The 18,814-nt window shown below is 50.3% G+C and overlaps 2 protein-coding genes across 2 annotated transcripts in view; both read left to right on the forward strand.

The window, feature by feature from the left end:
• Positions 1 to 18,814, forward strand: part of CFAP107 (cilia and flagella associated protein 107) — a 498,422-nt gene that overhangs the window by 116,965 nt on the left and 362,643 nt on the right. The gene's annotated exons all lie outside the window — the stretch shown is intronic.
• DHRS3 (dehydrogenase/reductase 3) overlaps positions 1 to 18,814 on the forward strand; it is a gene marked incomplete at its 5' end in the record, with an annotated part of 39,033 nt that overhangs the window by 14,905 nt on the left and 5,314 nt on the right. The window contains 3 exon segments of the mRNA XM_082274486.1: positions 15,455 to 15,598; positions 16,121 to 16,240; positions 18,162 to 18,400. Of these exon segments, the coding sequence (XP_082130612.1) occupies positions 15,455 to 15,598; positions 16,121 to 16,240; positions 18,162 to 18,400 (503 nt within the window).

An 18,814-nucleotide genomic window follows, 5' to 3' on the forward strand; every position in this document is an offset into this window, starting at 1 on the left:
ACTCTCCTCCTTCTATCCGATGTTCCATGAGCTGCACTCCCCTCCTTCTATCCGATGTTCTATGAGCGGCACTCACCTCCTTCGATGTTCTATGAGCTGCACTCACCTCCTTCTATCCGATGTTCCATGAGCTGCACTCACAAAGTGGCTCAATGTTTGGCCTTGCTGGCATTTGGAGAGAGAAGACCGATGAAAGCTCTCAGCCGAAGGCCACAATTTGTAGCGTATTCATCCCCTCATTTGTGTAATAGAAATTCCGTAGATGATTCCAAGAACGATTATACAATTTTTTTTTTTTGCAGAGCTGGAGAAACTCCGGCTTAGAGGCCGTCTTCATTTCCCAAAAGGAGGATGAAAGGCGGCGCTGTGGCCTGGATCTCATTAGTGCCGTCCCTGGCTGGTGAATGGTAGATTTTTATTTCTATGATAAGAGGATTTATAGATGGCCGGATAAAGACGTTCCATTATACAACTTCCAAATGTGTGCTTGTAATTGATGGCGGTCATTATCTGGCCGTATACTGCATATTATCTGGCCGTATACTGCATATTATCTGGCCGTATACTGCATATTATCTGGCCGTATACTGCTTATTATCTGGCCGTATACTGCTTATTATCTGGCCGTATACTGCATATTATCTGGCTGTATACTGCATATTATCTGCTTTATGTTGGCATTAAAATTGAGGTGATCCTCCTACACTGAGCCATGGCTCTCCTTCCTTCCTTCCTTCCTTCCTTCCTTCCTTCCATTCCTATCCTATTCAGAATGACTTCCTTCAGAGATGCCGGTGAGGCGGATTCCCATTCCGGGGATTTTCTACCCTGCAGACCATCATGGTGAAATCTCCGAGGTCCCAGCTCTGCCCGCCATCATCATTCTAAGAGAAGAGGTTCCCATTGTGTGAAATTGCTCTTTAGAGAAAAAACAAACTGATAAATGAAGTTCCGGCGCCATCCAAAACTCTGCAACCGCCAAAAGTCAGAAACTGAACTCCAACCTCCATTCCAGAGAGCTCCTGACATGGGGGATGGAGGGGTCTCCTTCAACACTATGCTGCTATCTGAGATTCACACCCACTTTCTACGTTTTATTCTGATTGGTGGATGAAAGGAATGTACTGACCCCCCCCCCCGCCCCCAATGGCTGTTCACTGCCAGTTACCCCTGAACCTGCCCAGTTGGGCCATTTTGGTGTCCATATCTCACCGTGCTTCCATCTCCAGTATCTATTATATCGCTGGAATTCTCATTGGTGAGGCGCAGTTCACTTTTGAGTTTTTGGCACCTTGGTCCCTGCGCCACATGCACACTTTTTTCGCACCGGCCTCTTGGGAGGGGCATTTTGGCCGGCACCAGAGGAATTTTTTTTATTCCTGGCCGGGGGGCTGTCAAGGTCTTGCACTTCTCCACTTCCCTTTCCCCACTCTTTTCTTTGTTGTGTCATGTTTGTCCCTTTTTGGTTGATCACTGCAGGACAAGTAGGGTGTGGGTCCTCAGGCCTGCCCTGAACGTCTTGGGAGGGGGTGGATACGGCCTTCTGGCTTGGTTCACCCTCTCTCCTGGGGTCTCCCTTCGGGGGAGCCCCACCTAGTACTTGGGGTGGGCTGTTTCGGCAGTCCCCTTGGAGAACGGGGTTTGCCAGGTTTTGGCTGGGCAGGCCATAGTGAGTACCTCAGTCCCCGTCAGGAGTCTCCCCCCCGGGGGATCAGGGTCAGGGCCCTTCCTCTTCGGAGGAGGGCTTTGTGTACGCACAGTGCACTTTTTTATGCACCGGGTGTTAGTCTATGAGTGTTCACACAACACCGGCTTAAACAAAAAATCTATTATATGGTAGTATGTGTGTTCTCTCTGCAGTGGGGGAGGGGAGGTGATATTTCTCTTCAAGCGGCATGGGCCAAAGTTTTCAATATACTTTGAGCTTTACTTCTATTGAAGCCTTACTTTAGATGAGGGTAAATCTGTGCTGATTGGTCGCCGTACATCACCCGCTGTGATCTTCCATGTGCTCATTGAGAAGAACCTTCTGATCTTCTCATTGTTGGCTCCTTCTGCCCCTTCCTTCCTTCCTTCCACCCTGCAGTCACCCTGCAAACCCCTTTGTTCCTTCCTCCATGCAGACCCTTCCTTCCTTCCTTCCTTCCTTCCTTCCTTCCTTCCTTCCTTCCTTCCTTCCACCCTGCAGTCACCCTGCAAACCCTTTGTTCTTTCCTTTCACCATGCAGACCCTTCCTTCCACCCTGCAAACCCTTTGTTCTTTCCTTCCACCATGCAGTCACCCTGCAAACCCTTCCTTCCACCATGCAGACCCTTCCTTCCTTCCACCATGCAGACCCTTCCTTCCTTCCTTCCACCATGCAAACCCTTCCTTCCTTCCACCATGCAGACCCTTCCTTCCTTCCTTCCTTCCACCATGCAGACCCTTCCTTCCTTCCTTCCACCATGCAGACCCTTCCTTCCTTCCTTCCACCATGCAGACCCTTCCTTCCTTCCTTCCACCATGCAGACCCTTCCTTTCTTCCTTCCACCATGCAGACCCTTTCTTCCTTCCTTCCTTCCTTCCTTCCTTCCTTCCTTCCTTCCTTCCTTCCTTCCTTCCTTCCTTTCACCATGCAGACCCTTCCTTCCTTCCTTCCTTCCTTTCACCATGCAGACCCTTCCTTCCTTCCTTCCTTCCTTTCACCATGCAGACCCTTCCTTCCTTCCTTCCTTCCTTTCACCATGCAGACCCTTCCTTCCTTCCTTCCTTTCACCATGCAGACCCTTCCTTCCTTCCTTCCACCCACCCTGCAGACCCTTCCTTTCACCCTGCAGACCCTTCCTTCCTTCCACTCTGCAGACCCTTCCTTCCTTCTACCCTGCAGACCCTTCCTCCTTTTCCTTCCTTCTACCCTGCAGACCCTTCCTTCCTTCTTTCCTTCTACCCTGCAGACCCTTCCTTCTTTCCTTCCTTCCACCCTGTGGTCTTCCTGTATCAGGTTGAGAAGCGTCCCTTGATTGGAGGTTTATGGCCCCCAACATATCCTGTGTGAAATCCTCCAGGACAGAAGGAGTTGGGAAGGAGGGGGGAGGGGAGCATCAAAAGGCTGAATGGCCTCCATTGCTTTCCTCTATTGTAGTTTGGTCAATGACACTTTAGCCCCCGTGTGTAGAGAGGGAGAGAGGCTTGGCACCTTTTCATGTTCAGCCCGGGTTCATCGGCAGGTCAGCCAGCCCGGGAATGACATCAGTAGACTTGTTTACCGCGGTGTGAGGATGCGCAGCCATTATGGGGGGGTCACCGCCATACAGAACTCGGACTCTGGCATTGGTTGTCAGACTTGTGTGCCATGTGACCGGTCCTCATCCATATTCTTCATATTCCTATCGCACACCGTCCCGGTTTGTAGGCTCGTGTGTATTGGGTGCTGAGCGATCAGCAGCTGGCCAATGGATCGGTTACAATCGATACAAATTCTCCAACACACCAAGGATCTTCCAAAAACTTTATTCCAGATAAGATCCCATCAGAAAAATAAAGTGCAACGTTTGGGAGCCGCACCGACCCCTTCATCAGGCATGTCACCGATTACTGGAGACTCCAGACCAGCATTGTCCCCAACCTCTTCCCTTCCCCTTACTCCATCCTTATGCCCCATACACACATACCAATCTTCGGCCGACCGATCGGCCGTCTTTTGTCCAGGGCTGTCCTGTCGGCTGAAAACTGCAAAAGACAGCACATGAATTTTGTCGGCCAACAACAGCCGACTGCAGAAGTGATGTCATGTGATGGATAACTTTCCCTGTTACATAGTTACATAGTTACATAGTTACATAGTTAGTGAGGTTGAAAAAAGACACAAGTCCATCCAGTTCAACCCATGATGTGTGTGTTTGCTTTTAACCGTACATTGTGTACCCCTGTATGTTGTGGTCTTTAAGGTGTACATCTAATAGTTTTTTGAAACTATCAATGCTCCCCGCTGATACGACTGCTTGTGGAAGAGAATTCCACATCTTTACCGCTCTTACAGTGAAGAACCCCTTACGCACTTTAAGGTTAAACCGCCTTTCCTCAAGTTTTAGTGAGTGGCCACGTGTCTTATTGTATTCCCTTTCTCTGAATAGTTTGTTCCTTATGCTAGGGTCGCCAGTACAGTATTTGTACATTGATATCATATCCCCCCTCAATCGTCTCTTCTCCAGAGAGAATAGGTTCACTGCTTGTAGTCTTTCCTCATAGCTGATGTCCTCCATTCCCCTAATTATTTTTGTTGCCCTCCTCTGGACTTTCTCCAGTTCCAGCACATCCTTCCTGCGGACCGGTGCCCAGAACTGGACAGCATACTCCAGATGTGGCCGGACCAGAGTCTTGTAGAGTGGAAGAATAATCTCTTTATTTCTGGAGTGAATCCCCTTTTTTATACATCCCAGTATTCTGTTGGCTTTGCTTGCGGCGGCTTGGCATTGCATGCCACTGCCAAGCCTGTTGTCTACCAGTACCCCCAGGTCCCTTTCCATCCTAGACTCACCCAGAGGTTCCCCCCTAGTGAGTAGCTTGCTTTCTGGTTTCTGGCACCCAAGTGCATTACTTTACATTTTTCTACATTAAATCTCATCTGCCATGTGGTTGCCCACCCCGTTATTTTGTTCAGGTCTGCTTGCAAGATTTCCACATCCTGCATAGAAGATATTGGCATGCCTAATTTAGTATCATCTGCAAATACTGAGATTGTACTAGATGTGTTTTTTCTTCTCTGAGCATGCCCAGTCTTGCTAATCTGTCAGTCTGTCGGCCGAATTCTGTACTGACTGGCGAACAATCGGCCGTTCTGGTGTTGGCCAACAAAAATTTTAATGCTTGCACGACAGATTCTGTTCGGCCGAAAGTGCGCTGTCGGAAGCATCATACTACCAAGCCGAAAATCAGCCGATTGGTTGTCGGCCGAATATTTTCGGCCGACGATTGATACGTGTGTACGGGGCATTAGGTTACAATATTACACCCAATGATGTCATCGGCGGGTCTTTACCCCCCTCTAATTTTTTGACATCTCCAGGGGACTCGTCTGTTGTTTGGATGTGACGCGTGGACGGTCCTGTTGGTGGGATGGATGGGACGCGTGGACGGGCCTGTTGGTGGGATGGATGGGACGCGTGGACAGGCCTGTTGGTGGGATGGATGGGACGCGTGGACGGGCCTGTTGTTTGGATGGATGGGACTTGTGGATGGGCCTGTTGGTGGGATGGATGGGACGCATGGACGGGCCTGTTGGTGGGATGGATGGGACGCGTATACGGGCCTGTTGGTGGGATAATTGGGACGCGTGGATGGGCCTGTTGGTGGGATGGATGGGCCTGTTTAATGGATGGGACGTGTGGACGGGCCTGTTGGTGGGATGGATGGGACGAGTGGACGGGCCTGTTGGTGGGATGGATGGGACGCGTGGACGTGCCTGTTGGGATGGATGGGACGAGTGGACGGGCCTGTTGGTGGGATGGATGGGACGCGTGGACGGGCCTGTTGGGATGGATGGGACGCATGGATGGGCTTGTTGGTGGGATGGGTGGGACGCGTGGACGGGCCTGTTGGTGGGATGGATGGGACGCCTGGACGGGCCTGTTGGGATGGATGGGCTTGTTGGTGGGACGCGTGGACGGGCCTGTTGGTGGGATGGATGGGACGTGTGGACGGTCCTGTTGGTGGGATGGGTGGGACGCGTGGACGGGCCTGTTGGTGGGATGGATGGGACGTGTGGACGGGCCTGTTGGTGGGATGGATGGCCACAGCCAGACCCAGGGCAGCACCATGTTCCCAGTGGCAGCGCTGTAACACGTTTACGGAAGGAAAGCTCCGGAAACGGTGAGGAGGTTCCGGAGGAGATGAGGCCAAGCTTCCCTTGTGGAACCGAAGTCTGGATTTGTGTATTATGGCTCCAGCGAGCTCTTTGGGGGCCGATAAATGAACGTTCCCTGTGCTCCATTATGGTTGATTGTTTGAGGTCCAATTATATGTTCCCGGCATTGTATTCATGTATAGTTACCAGTGATCATTCAATATGGCTCCAACGCTTTAGGACCCTCTGATTGTCTATATGTAAAGGTCCGATCATGGAGATGTTTTCTTTCATTTATCACTACAATCGGGCCGTGTATTGGGAAATCTGCCCACAAGGTCCAATCATACTCAGAACTGCCCCTGTAGAATACCCATCAATCACACCCACTGGGGTCGGGGGTCATGACTTGCCTCCTGTGTGTCTGGTGTAAGGTAGAATTTAACCAGAACGTTCCATGTAGGTTGTTCTCCGACAATTTGGAGGTTGTATGTCTGATGGGGAATAAACCCCCGCCTGGCGCTGTCCCACAAATGGGAATATCGCTTTTAAAATGAAGCTGCACCCCTACATCCCCCCCCCCCACTTTCGGGAGCCGTATCTAGGTTGGGGGCAATTAGAACGCCTTTCTCTCCAGCACATTGAGATAACAAGTCTGGCAGAGCGTCAGCCGGCTCTTCACCAAGAGCCGATTACCAATTTTTTAGCTTTTTCCCTGTATAACTCCGTAGATATGAGACGATGTGTCCCCGGATCGTGGCCTCTGAGACGATGTGTCCCCGGATCGTGGCCTCTGAGGCGATGTGTCCCCGGATCGTGGCCTCTGAGGCGATGTGTCCCCGGATCGTGGCCTCTGAGGCGATGTGTCCCCGGATCGTGGCCTCTGAGGCGATGTGTCCCCGGATCGTGGCCTCTGAGGCGATGTGTCCCCGGATCGTGGCCTCTGAGGCGATGTGTCCCCGGATCGTGGCCTCTGAGGCGATGTGTCCCCGGATCGTGGCCTCTGAGGCGATGTGTCCCCGGATCGTGGCCTCTGAGGCGATGTGTCCCCGGATCGTGGCCTCTGAGGCGATGTGTCCCCGGATCGTGGCCTCTGAGGCGATGTGTCCCCGGATCGTGGCCTCTGAGGCGATGTGTCCCCGGATCGTGGCCTCTGAGGCGATGTGTCCCCGGATCGTGGCCTCTGAGGCGATGTGTCCCCGGATCGTGGCCTCTGAGGCGATGTGTCCCCGGATCGTGGCCTCTGAGGCGATGTGTCCCCGGATCGTGGCCTCTGAGGCGATGTGTCCCCGGATCGTGGCCTCTGAGGCGATGTGTCCCCGGATCGTGGCCTCTGAGGCGATGTGTCCCCGGATCGTGGCCTCTGAGGCGATGTGTCCCCGGATCGTGGCCTCTGAGGCGATGTGTCCCCGGATCGTGGCCTCTGAGGCGATGTGTCCCCGGATCGTGGCCTCTGAGGCGATGTGTCCCCGGATCGTGGCCTCTGAGGCGATGTGTCCCCGGATCGTGGCCTCTGAGGCGATGTGTCCCCGGATCGTGGCCCCTGAGGCGATGTGTCCCCGGATCGTGGCCCCTGAGACGATGTGTCCCCGGATCGTGGCCTCACCATGACCCCATACCTTGTGATAATGAGATTGAACACGTTGACTCCTAGTCGACCTTTTTGGACAAACGAGCTCCCCACACCCGCCTTTGTTGGAATATTCTGCAGAAGAATGAAGTTTCTTTAGTGGCTTCATCTGCATTTGTGAATATTTCGGGGTGGAAATGTCGCCCTTTGTCATCACACAATGCTGGATTTGGAGGAGAGTTTTGGTTGAAAGTAATTGGCTATTACCAGCAGATTAGAGGCCATTAACATGCAAATGCTGAATCTCTGCACACAGAAGAGTAGAATATTCCGCACTCCATCCATGTCCTTGTAAGCCATCCACCTTCATCATCACCTTGTGTGACCATCCATGTGCAAATCTTCTATAGAGAGACCTGAGGGAAGAGGGAGGTCAGCAACCTACATCTGTCCATCAGTGGTGAGGATAACCTCCTATGGGCATGGGATCATCGGCCAATAACATTCGGAAGGGCATTTGCCAGTCGCCCAATCTGCAGGTTTATGGAAACCCCAAATACACAACGAAGTCTGAAGAGTTAAAGTGCTGATAGCCGGCTGTACATTGTCTGACACAGCACTGATCATTATCACCGATCCATTCTCTGTATAGAAAATCTTCAATCCAAAAACTGCTTTTCAGTGATTGGTAGATACTGGAGAATTAACCGACTGTCTTGGTGAGATCCCTGTGCTGAGTTCCCGGGTCTGTACCCCCGGCGGGCCCATTATGAGGGGTTCCCACCATCCCTGTGCTGAGTTCCCGGGTCTGTACCCCCGCTGTGCCCATTATGAGGAGTTCCCACCATCCTTGTACTGAGTTCCTGGATCTGTACCCTCGCTGTGCCCATTATGAGGAGATTCCACCATCCCTGTGCTGAGTTCCTGGGTCTGTACACCCGCTGTGCCCATTATGAGGGATTCCCACCATCCCTGTGCTGAGTTCCCGGGTCTGTACCCTCGCTGTGCCCATTATGAGGGGTTCCCTCCATCCCTGTGCTGAGTTCCCGGGTCTGTACACCTGCTGTGCCCATTATGAGGGGTTAATTTTGTTTATTGGAAATTCTTACAAACAATCAACTTATATACAATAAAACCATAATAAATAACATATTTACAAAATAATTGAATATAACGATACAAAACAAGAACATAATAAATAAACCAAACTGCACACAGCATAAACCCTACGAGAGCCAGACTAAGAAACTTCACCATGCATGGAACCTTTAATCAAAAATTATATTTTAGGACTGATTTTCAGCTGATAACATTATTGGTTGCCACTTTTAACAGATAATTGAGGCAGCCGTTTCTTAGGCTGACTACTCTCTCCCCCTGGAGAACCAGTGCGCTTCAGTACACCCTGCGACTCATCATCCATGGAAGATTCTGTACTCAACAAGTCCCATTCATCGTCATCATCTGACAGGACCCCAAACTTATTTGTCAAAGGCAAAACCTCAGGACTGTGGGTAGCTGAACACTTTTTTTTCCTTCTTTTGCCCTTCTTTCTTTTCTCCTCCAACCATTCCACATCCCCCTTAGACAAATTGGAAATAACAGTTTCCCCACTCTCACCCTCCCCTTCACCCCCACTCTCCCTTACCTTATCTACCACCAGGCCAGCCTCTTCACCATTCTCCCCACTCCTCTGCACCCCATGGTCCCTAATAGAAGCCCTGCAATGTCTAGGGGAGGGGACTGGCACTGTACTTGATGCCCCTGCCTCAGCACCTCTTGCCGCCTCTGCAATTTTGGAAGACATAGACACAGAAGGATTGGACACATTCTTAGTAACCGATACCTTACATACAGACTGGGAAGACACTGACACACTGGGAATCGGCACAGACTGGGGCACCACAGACTGGGAAGACACTGACACACTGGGTATTGGTACAGACTCGGAGGGAATCGCAGGCACCCTAGCTGCTGAGCTCTGAGCATCCTCCATGTCCAGACGGAAGAACTCTCTCATGAGCTCAGGCTGGTTGTGCATTGCCTCAGGACACTGACTATAAGGATGCCCCACCACATTGCACAAGTTGCACCTTATAATATTGCAATCTTTTGCCAAATGCCCTAAATCCTGACACAGAGAGCATTTCATTACTGGACAGGAGGATGCAAAGTGCCCTTTATCCCCACACTTATTGCACAGCTTTGGCTGGCCTGGATAGAAGATGGTCAGTCTGTCCCTCCCCAGGAAAGCTGAGGATGGCAGATGCTGGATGACATTATCCATGACTCTTAGTTTTAGCTGCACAGACCATCCCCCCGTCCATATTCCTCGATCATCCATAATTTTGTGTAAGGGGCTCAGGATGTCTCCATATCTCCTCAGCCATACAGATAAATCCCCTTGCGGTATGGACTCATTGCGCACAAGAATCGTCACCATTTTAATAAGTGGCTGACGTGACACAACTTTGGGGATGAGCCCTTTCCAGTCCGGCAGGCTCCTACACACATGTTCATATTTCTCCCAAAATATGTCCAAAGACTCCGGACGGACAAAGGACAAATCGTACTCATAGGAGCCGGTCGGACTGATCAGGGCAAAGATATCTGCAGGTTTAAAGCCCATCTGCAGAATCTTATCAACCACAGCTCTCCTATATGGCGGAATACCTTCGTCTTCCCATCTGAGCTGTACCACATTCCTCCTTTTAAATAATGAGGAAGATAAAACATTTCCATGCTCCTTCCCTGCTTGCACCCCCCTCCCAAACCCTTCAGCAGCACCAGCATATGTTTTCCTCCCAGAAACATCAGCAATTACAGCATTGTCTTTAGACCCAGCCACACCTGATGAGAAGGAGCCTGAATCAACCCTTGCAGTCTTTGGAGCAGCAGAGACAAGACCCACCCCCTCCCCCTTCTCTGAGCACTCAGCTGCTTTCCTGGGTTCAATCACAGCCTTGTCTACTGCAGACTCCAAAAAAGTTATAGTACTACTGCTCCCAACATCTCCTCCACCATGCTCAGGAACAGCCACTGTATTTGGTCCAGACAAAGCCTCTGCAATGTCCGTGGTGCTCCTCTCTGCAGACTCTTCAACCAGAAGCTCACAGTTTTTTCCAATTTTCTCACCACTTGCATTTAAAAGTGGAATTTTTTCAGCAGGTGTATCAGGTTGCACTGCATGCTGCACATTGTCTATGGGTGTGGGCTGACAGCCCATAGCACTACAACCCTCAGCAAGCACATTGTCATTAATAAAGTTCACATCACCACTTTGCACACACACTGTACCTGCTTGCTGTGTTACCTCTGCAGTGTCATGGTTGATGGCGGGATCAAACTTCCTCCTGGTTGTTGCAGGCTTAATGGTAAATTTTCCTTTCTCCACAGGTCTCTCTTTCATAGGGCGAGGAACGGTATCCATCTCCTCATCTGAGGAATCCGCAGAAAAATGGAACTTTCTTCCATCTAGAGGGGATTCCAGCTCAGCGACGAAATCCAGCATCCCAGTACCCCCCTCAACCTCCTGCTCAGATGTTCCACATTGCTGCTGCAGAGGGAGGGAGACAGAGGCCTCCACCATTGGGGGCTCAGCAGATGTCTGAGGTGTTGAAGAGCTGGGCTCATCCTCTGGGCACACTTTCTCACTCTCTGCTGACTCTGTCGGTACCTGCATCTCTTCACTGGCTGGGTCACTCTCCATGCTGGAAACGGCTCCTCTCCTCATACGGATGAACCGTTCCTCATTCCTGTATTTCTCCTGAAGTGCTTCACAGCTTTCCTTCAGAGAGCTCACCAACTCTTTCTGCTTCCTCAAAGCTTGCTCCAAGTCCTTCAATTCAGGCCTCAGAGCCGGTCTCTTCTTACTGTACAGTTTGGCACAATACAACTTTTTCTTTTTAAATTCTACTTTCAAAGTTGCCAATTTCTCCTCCTCTTTCTCAATCCGCCTCAGCTTTTCAACAGTCCTCCGCCTAAAGGTAGGCAGGGATTCACCCCTCCTTGGGCCGAGCTCCATGTCTTCCATAGTCTCAGGCCTATCCAGGGGGCCCCCGCCAGGTTCCTCCCCAGGATCCAGCATCCTTCCTGGGGCAGAGAAGCAACTCTAGCCCCTGGCTTCTGGAAGCCCACGAGCTAAGGAACCAGCAACCTCACACCTCGCTGTCAGGGAGTGGAATGGCAGTTTCCCACCATCCCTGTGCTGAGTTCCTGGGTCTGTACACCTGCTGTGCCCATTATGAGGGGTTCCCACCATCCCTGTGCTGAGTTCCCGGGTCTGTACACCCGCTGTGCCCATTATGAGGGGTTCCCTTCATACCTGCCAGATTTTTATGTTTTAAGAATGCAACCGGGAGAGCTAAGACACAAAAAAGCTCAGCCTGCCATGTTCCCCCTTTACCTAAAATATCACCACTAAACCTTTAAATGTTGGCTGAATCGGGAGGAAAGTTTGCAGAAAGTCTTAGTTGATTGGTCATCTTAAATGAGATTGGGAACCGAATTCCACTGACTGCACAAAACCCAGGAGCTGTTCCTCTTCCAATAGTCAGGGGACCCGGGTAGATCAGGGCTATATCCTAGTCTCCATTGTCGGGTGGATTGGGGTATGTAGTAGTCTTCATTGTCTGGTGTCCTAGGTGGATTGGGGTATGTAGTAGTCTTCATTGTCTGGTGTCCTAGGTGGATTGGGGTATGTAGTAGTCTTCATTGTCTGGTGTCCTAGGTGGATTGGGGTATGTAGTAGTCTTCATTGTCTGGTGTCCTGGGTGGATCGGGGTATGTAGTAGTCTTCATTGTCTGGTGTCTTGGGTGGATTGGGGTTGGGTTTGGGTTATGTAGTAGTCTCCATTGTTGGGTGGATTGGGGTTGGGTTTGGGTTATGTAGTAGTCTCCATTGTTGGGTGGATTGGGTTATGTAGTAGTCTTCATTGTCTTGTGTCCTGGGTGGATTGGGGTTGGGTTATGTAGTAGTCTCCATTAGTAGGTGGCTTAAGCCCCGTACACACGTACCGATGGTCGGCTTACAAATGTTCCTCTTTTCTCCCCGGGATGTCGGTGTCTGCTGAAAAGTGCAAAGACAGCACAAGGACAGCACAAGAATTTTGTCCGCCGACTGCAGAAGTGATGTCATGTAATGGTTAACTTTCCCTGTGTTTTCTATTTTCTGAGCATGCCCAGTCTTGCAAATCTGCGGTCTGTCGGCCGAATTGTGTACTGACAGGCGAACAATCGTCCGTTCTGGTGTCGGCATACAAATATTTTCATGTTTGCACGAAAGACTTTTGTCCGCGGATTGTGCGCAGACATCTGTCGGAGGCACCATACTAACACGCGTACAATCGGCAGATCCTTCGTCCACCGACGTTTGTATGCCGACGATCGGTACGTGTGTACGGGCCTTTACTGTCAGCTTCTTACCATGAGCAGATTTCACCGTCTCTCAGCCCCCCAGGGTCAGTTAATGTCAGGCCAGGATGAAGCCTCCTTAGGAAGTTAGGCCAGGGTGCTCTTCAGGGCAGCCGGAGCTCAGCATGGGAGTTACTGCCTCGCTGGGCCCTGGCAATTTTCTGGTCAGTAAGTATTGGAGAGTAGAGTTTGTGGTGTTCAGCGTTGGAGGTAATCAGAGAGAACAGCGCCTGGACCCTGTCCAGCGGAGGAGACTATCCTTCCATGAAGCTCATTTCTGTTCTGCATTGGCTCATTCTTGGATGTAAATCGGAAAAGGGAAAATCCGGCGCAGTTTTGTAAGGGTGACGATTGGGGTATCGCCGACATCATTGTGCAGTAGAAGCTGCTCTGAACTATCCCACCATCCTCTGTGACCGGATTCCGTGTCCCGTAGATGATGGTTGTGGTTTCCCCGTAGATGATGGTTGTGGTTTCCCCGTTGATGATGGTTGTGGTTTCCTCGTTGATGATGGTTGTGGTTTCCTCTTTGATGATGGTTGTGGTTTCCCCGTAGGTGATGGTTGTGGTTTCCTCTTTGATGATGGTTGTGGTTTCCCCGTAGGTGATGGTTGTGGTTTCCCCGTAGAGTGATGGTTGTGGTTTCCCCGTAGAATGATGGTTGTGGTTTCCCCGTAGAATGATGGTTGTGGTTTCCCCGTAGAATGATGGTTGTGGTTTCCCCGTAGAATGATGGTTGTGGTTTCCCCGTAGAATGATGGTTGTGGTTTCCCCGTAGAATGATGGTTGTGGTTTCCCCGTAGAATGATGGTTGTGGTTTCCCCGTAGAATGATGGTTGTGGTTTCCCCGTAGGTGATGGTTGTGGTTTCCCCGTAGATGATGGTTGTGGTTTCCCCGTAGGTGATGGTTGTGGTTTCCCGCGTCCTTCATGACGCAATGTCAATGTTCACTTTTGTTGAGGTTAAGCTGGGATCAGTCCGGGTGCCGACCTCCCGCCCTCCTTGTGATGAGACATCTGGTAATGATGATCAGGACATGGTGACCTCCATGTTCTTCACTCTCCGGATGGAGAGAATTAGATTGGGGGTTGTGTAGACCGGTGAAGGGACTTTTCAGAAATGAAGTCTATGTGACTCGTGTTTTATTTTTCTATAATTTTATATTCAATATATTTCTGCAATGAGCAAAATTCGGCACCTAAGGCAGCCAATCCGGGTCCATCATGGACCGATTTCCTTCATGTAAGTTTTTTGATTGGTTGTGATATTTTTACAGAATGAGACCTTTAAAATTCACTTCAGGTGTTCAGATAAACGCAGAAGTGTGACCTCTGTAGGGTCGTGTGGTCCTGTATAATGTGTTAGACTTCAGGGATCGAAAACATAAATGCGAGTCGTTCTCCCTGCCGAAGGGTTTTTACTCTGTTAAGTCGTGTTTGTGGATCACATACATTTATCACAATACATGGGTGGATTTCTTTTAAAAGGACTGTCCGCTCTGTTCCTCCATACCCGACCCTTCTGGGTATGGGGGGAGGCACATATGATCTCCTCCCAGAATGCATTGCCCCCCAACTATGACAACATGGGGGGGGGGGGGAAATCAGGCCAGTAGATTAGTAAGGGACTTGATCACTTTACCCTTTCAGGGCACAGTTGGGTCTCTTAAATTCTCTTTGTGCTCTTTGACGGTCCATAGTGTGGACGTTAATGGATGGTTCATGGTGCGGACAGTCTGTGGTGGGGGCATACAGTGAGCGCTGTTGGATGCCCCATTGTGCGGATTTACAGTGGATGACCTGTGGTGGGGGAGTACAGTGGGGGGTAATGGATGGTTCATGGTGCGGATGTACAGTGGATGGACCACGGTGCAGACTGTTTTTTGGTGTGGCGTACAGTGGGCGGTAATGGATGGTTCATGGTGCAGATGGTTTTGGTGGGGTGTACAGTGGGCGGTAATGGATGGTTCATGGTGGGGGATGTACAGTGGATGCCCTGTGGTGGGGGGCATACAGTGGGCTGTAATGGATGGTTCATGGTGTGGATGCCCTGTGGCGGGGGGCGTACAGTGGGCGGTAATGGATGGACCACGGTGCAGTTGGTTTTGGTGGGGTGTACAGTGGGTGGTAATGGGATGGTTCATGGTGTGGATGGATGGTTCATGGTGTGGATGGATGGTTCATGGTGTGGATGCACAGTAGGCGGTAATGGATGGTTCATGGTGGGGGATGTACAGTGGATGCCCTGTGGCGGGGGGCGTACAGTGGGCGGTAATGGATGGTTCATGGTGTGGATGCCCTGTGGCGTACAGTGGGCGGTAAAGGATGGTTCATGGTGGGGATGCCCTGTGGCGGGGGGCGTACAGTGGGCGGTAATGGATGGTTCATGGTGGGGGATGTACAGTGGATGCCCTGTGGCGGGGGGCGTACAGTGGGCGGTAATGGATGGTTCATGGTGGGGGGTGTACAGTGGGCGGTAATGGATGGTTCATGGTGGGGGGCGTACAGTGGGCGGTAAAGGATGGTTTATGGTGGGGGGCGTACAGTGGGCGGTAAAGGATGGTTTATGGTGGGGGGCGTACAGTGGGTGGTAATGGATGGTTCATGGTGGGGATGCACAGTGATTGATCCCCAGTCCTTCTCCTTTGCAGGTAATAATTTGGGGTCGGACAGAGAAGTGCCTGAAGGAAACGGCAGAGGAAATCCGGCAGTTGGGCACGGAATGCCATTATTTTATCTGTGATGTTGGTAACCGGGAGGAAGTTTACCAGCAAGCAAAATGTGTGCGGGAAAAGGTGAGCTGTGCTCTCCCCATCAGTGATGAGAAAAGTTTCCCCGATCTCCGCTCACCACTCCTCAGATGCGGCGGCTGCATTTGTTTTCTTCAGGCTAGGAACGATTTCTGCAGGTATAGAAATGACCTTTTGATCCTGCCAGAAATGCTGAGCCCTTGTCACTTCCTGTGCACTTCAGCGTTATCTGTCCTCAGCTTTCCCAGCTATTATCCATGAACTACAGAGCCCCTCCTTCCAATGTAATGGGGATGAGAGAGGTGTTTTTGTAGTCCTGGACAGCCCCCAAATAGATGCAGTGAGTGAGCGAAGTCCTCCTAGGTCAGGAAGTGAGTTTCTGGCAGGATCACAAAGTTGAAAAGTCCAATGCAGCCACCACATGTAAGGAAGGGAACCGGCATTATATAACAGATGTGCAATAATTGTATGGAGATTCCGCTGGACACCGCCGGCCACCACATCCGATGAGAAAATGGGACAACATGTAATCCTTCACATCATACGTGATCTCTGCTTCTCCTGTAGGTTGGAGATGTCACCATCCTGGTGAATAATGCGGCGGTTGTCCATGGGAGGAGTTTGATGGACAGTGACGATGACGCTCTTCTCAAGTCCCAACACATCAATACACTGGGCCAGTTCTGGGTGAGTCTTCCTCTGTCCCCTTCATTGGGGACCTTCCCTTCCTTCAGCCACCAGGAGCCGAGAAAAGTCCTGGAGGATGGGAGCTTAAAGCCAAACTCCGGAGAAAGTAAAACTTCTCCCTTGTAGTGGGGCTTCCCATCCACTTTAAGGGTTAAATGTTTGTTCATGTCTAGGCCAGCAGTCTCCAAACCTTGGCCCACGGGCCACATACACCCCACATACACCCCACATACACCCCACATACACCCCACTATGGACTATGGTACCTGGCCTGCAGCTAGGGTCAGTGGTGCGTCCTCTGACTGAGAGTTGAGATCAGTGGGTCACTGCTTCTAATAGGGACCCTGATGTATGGGGGTGGGGGGGACTCGGGGGCTCTAAAATGATAGGAGGGCTTCTGATGAGAAGCTGGCTGTAGGGCCAGTCCCCGCAGCCTCTTCTCCCCCGCAGGCACAGGTCCTCTGACATCATCCAGTACAATGCAGGGCCCATAGCCCTATGTTATAGGTGAAATCCTTAGGGGGGGCAGTCTAGTGATGGTTGTGTAGGGAAGAGGGGGAGAGCGCCAGCTGCTGGAGGGGGCGAAGGATCAGGTGAGTAAGGCTGTTTTTTCCCGTCCCCCTAGACATAAATGGGTATTTAACTCTTGAAGTGTAGGAGAAATTTTGACTTTCCCTAGGGATGGGCTTTAGGTGGAGCTTTGGACTCCCCATGGGAGAGCACTGAGTGGCCCAACAGTGTTTACCGGCGCCATTCCTTAAAGCTCACCAGCATGACGGAGTGAAGAGTAAAGGGAAAACAATAAGACACGTGGCCACTCACAAAAACTAGAGGAAAGGCGATTTAACCTTAAAATACGTAAGGGGTTCTTCACTGTCAGAGCAGTAAGGATGTGGAATTCTCTTCCGCAAACAGTCGTATCAGCAGGGAGCATCGATAGTTTCAAAAAACTATTAGATGGACACTTAAAGACCACAACATACAGGGGTATACAATGTACAACATACAGGGGTATACAATGTACAACATACAGGGGGTATACAATGTACAACGTACAGGGGGTATACAATGTACAACATACAGGGGGTATACAATGTACAACATACAGGGGGTATACAATGTACAACATACAGGGGGTATACAATGTACAACATACAGGGGGAAAACAATGTACAACATACAGGGGTATACAATGTACAACATACAGGGGTATACAATGTACAACATACAGGGGGTATACAATGTACAACATACAGGGGGTATACAATGTACAACATACAGGGGGTATACAATGTACAACATACAGGGGGTATACAATGTACAACATACAGGGGGTATACAATGTACAACATACAGGGGGTATACAATGTACAACATACAGGGGGTATACAATGTACTAACACACACATCATAGGTTGAACTGGATGGACTGATGTCTTTTTTCACCTCACTAACTATGTAAGAGTGACATTGATGAAGGCCCAAGAACTGAGACTTTGGGTAGGAGGTGCTGGAATCTTTATTGACCCCCAAACTTCTTGTGTATCCTGGAGACTCCATTGGTGAAATGTCTCCACCTACCGTTCTGGGCATTACTGGTAAGAACCCCAAATCCTTTTCCCAGCTATTCCCCGTCTATGGTATACAGTAGGAGGGGTACCAGGGTGACGGCTCAATTGGAGTCGCTGAGGGACCTGGGATGCCACTGAGTCATCCAGCCTGCCATCATTTATTGAAGTAGAATGACCCTTTAAGTGGCTTCCTCTGCTCCGGTAATTGCCTGGTGGAATTTTAGGAGCTATTCGTTTTATACGTTTTTCAGACCAAGAAACAGAGGGTTTGTCAGGTTGGATTGGAGGTTAGAGAAGGTGAAGCTCTGCCTGTATAGATCATTAACACAGATGTCTTTGTTTTATTGCAGACTACAAAGGCTTTCCTGCCGCGCATGCTGGAGCTACAAAACGGACACATTGTTTGTATAAACTCTGTTCTGGCATTATCGGCCATCCCGGGAGTCATCGACTACTGCACCTCCAAGGCCTCCTCCTTCGCTTTTATGGAGAGTTTGACCTTGGGGCTTCTGGACTGCCCAGGAGTCAACACCACCACAGTATTACCCTTCCATACCAACACTGAGATGTTCCAGGGAATGAGAGTTCGGTAAGTACCAAAACCGTCATGGTGGATCCACCAGCAGTGGAACCCATAGCAAACTGAACCTCATTGGCTGACATGATTTTGGCTAGGTCCTGATTACTGGAAATCTCTAGGTTTTCAGTCGTTGTTTCCTTCGTCTGCCAGGCAGATGAGTAATCACTGAGAGACGGAGATTGGCTTACTTCAGCTTCCTCATTCTGAGAAAAAAAATCACCACGCTGCAGGAAAATTGTTAGAGATATCGAAAAACCAAGTTCGGGTTCTAAAAAGTGAAGTTTGGGTTCTAGTGTATCTTGCTTTCCAGCCAGCACCTGATGGTATATATGTAACCTAAGCCAGATGTTGTCACAATGTATTCATCTTAACAATCCTTAGATGTGGTGGTTGCATTCGTTTTTCTTTTTTGGCTGTTAATCC

The sequence above is a fragment of the Pelophylax lessonae genome (genome assembly GCF_965119305.1).
Source record: "Pelophylax lessonae genome assembly, chromosome: 12".
In the NCBI taxonomy this organism is placed as follows: Eukaryota; Metazoa; Chordata; class Amphibia; order Anura; family Ranidae; genus Pelophylax; species Pelophylax lessonae.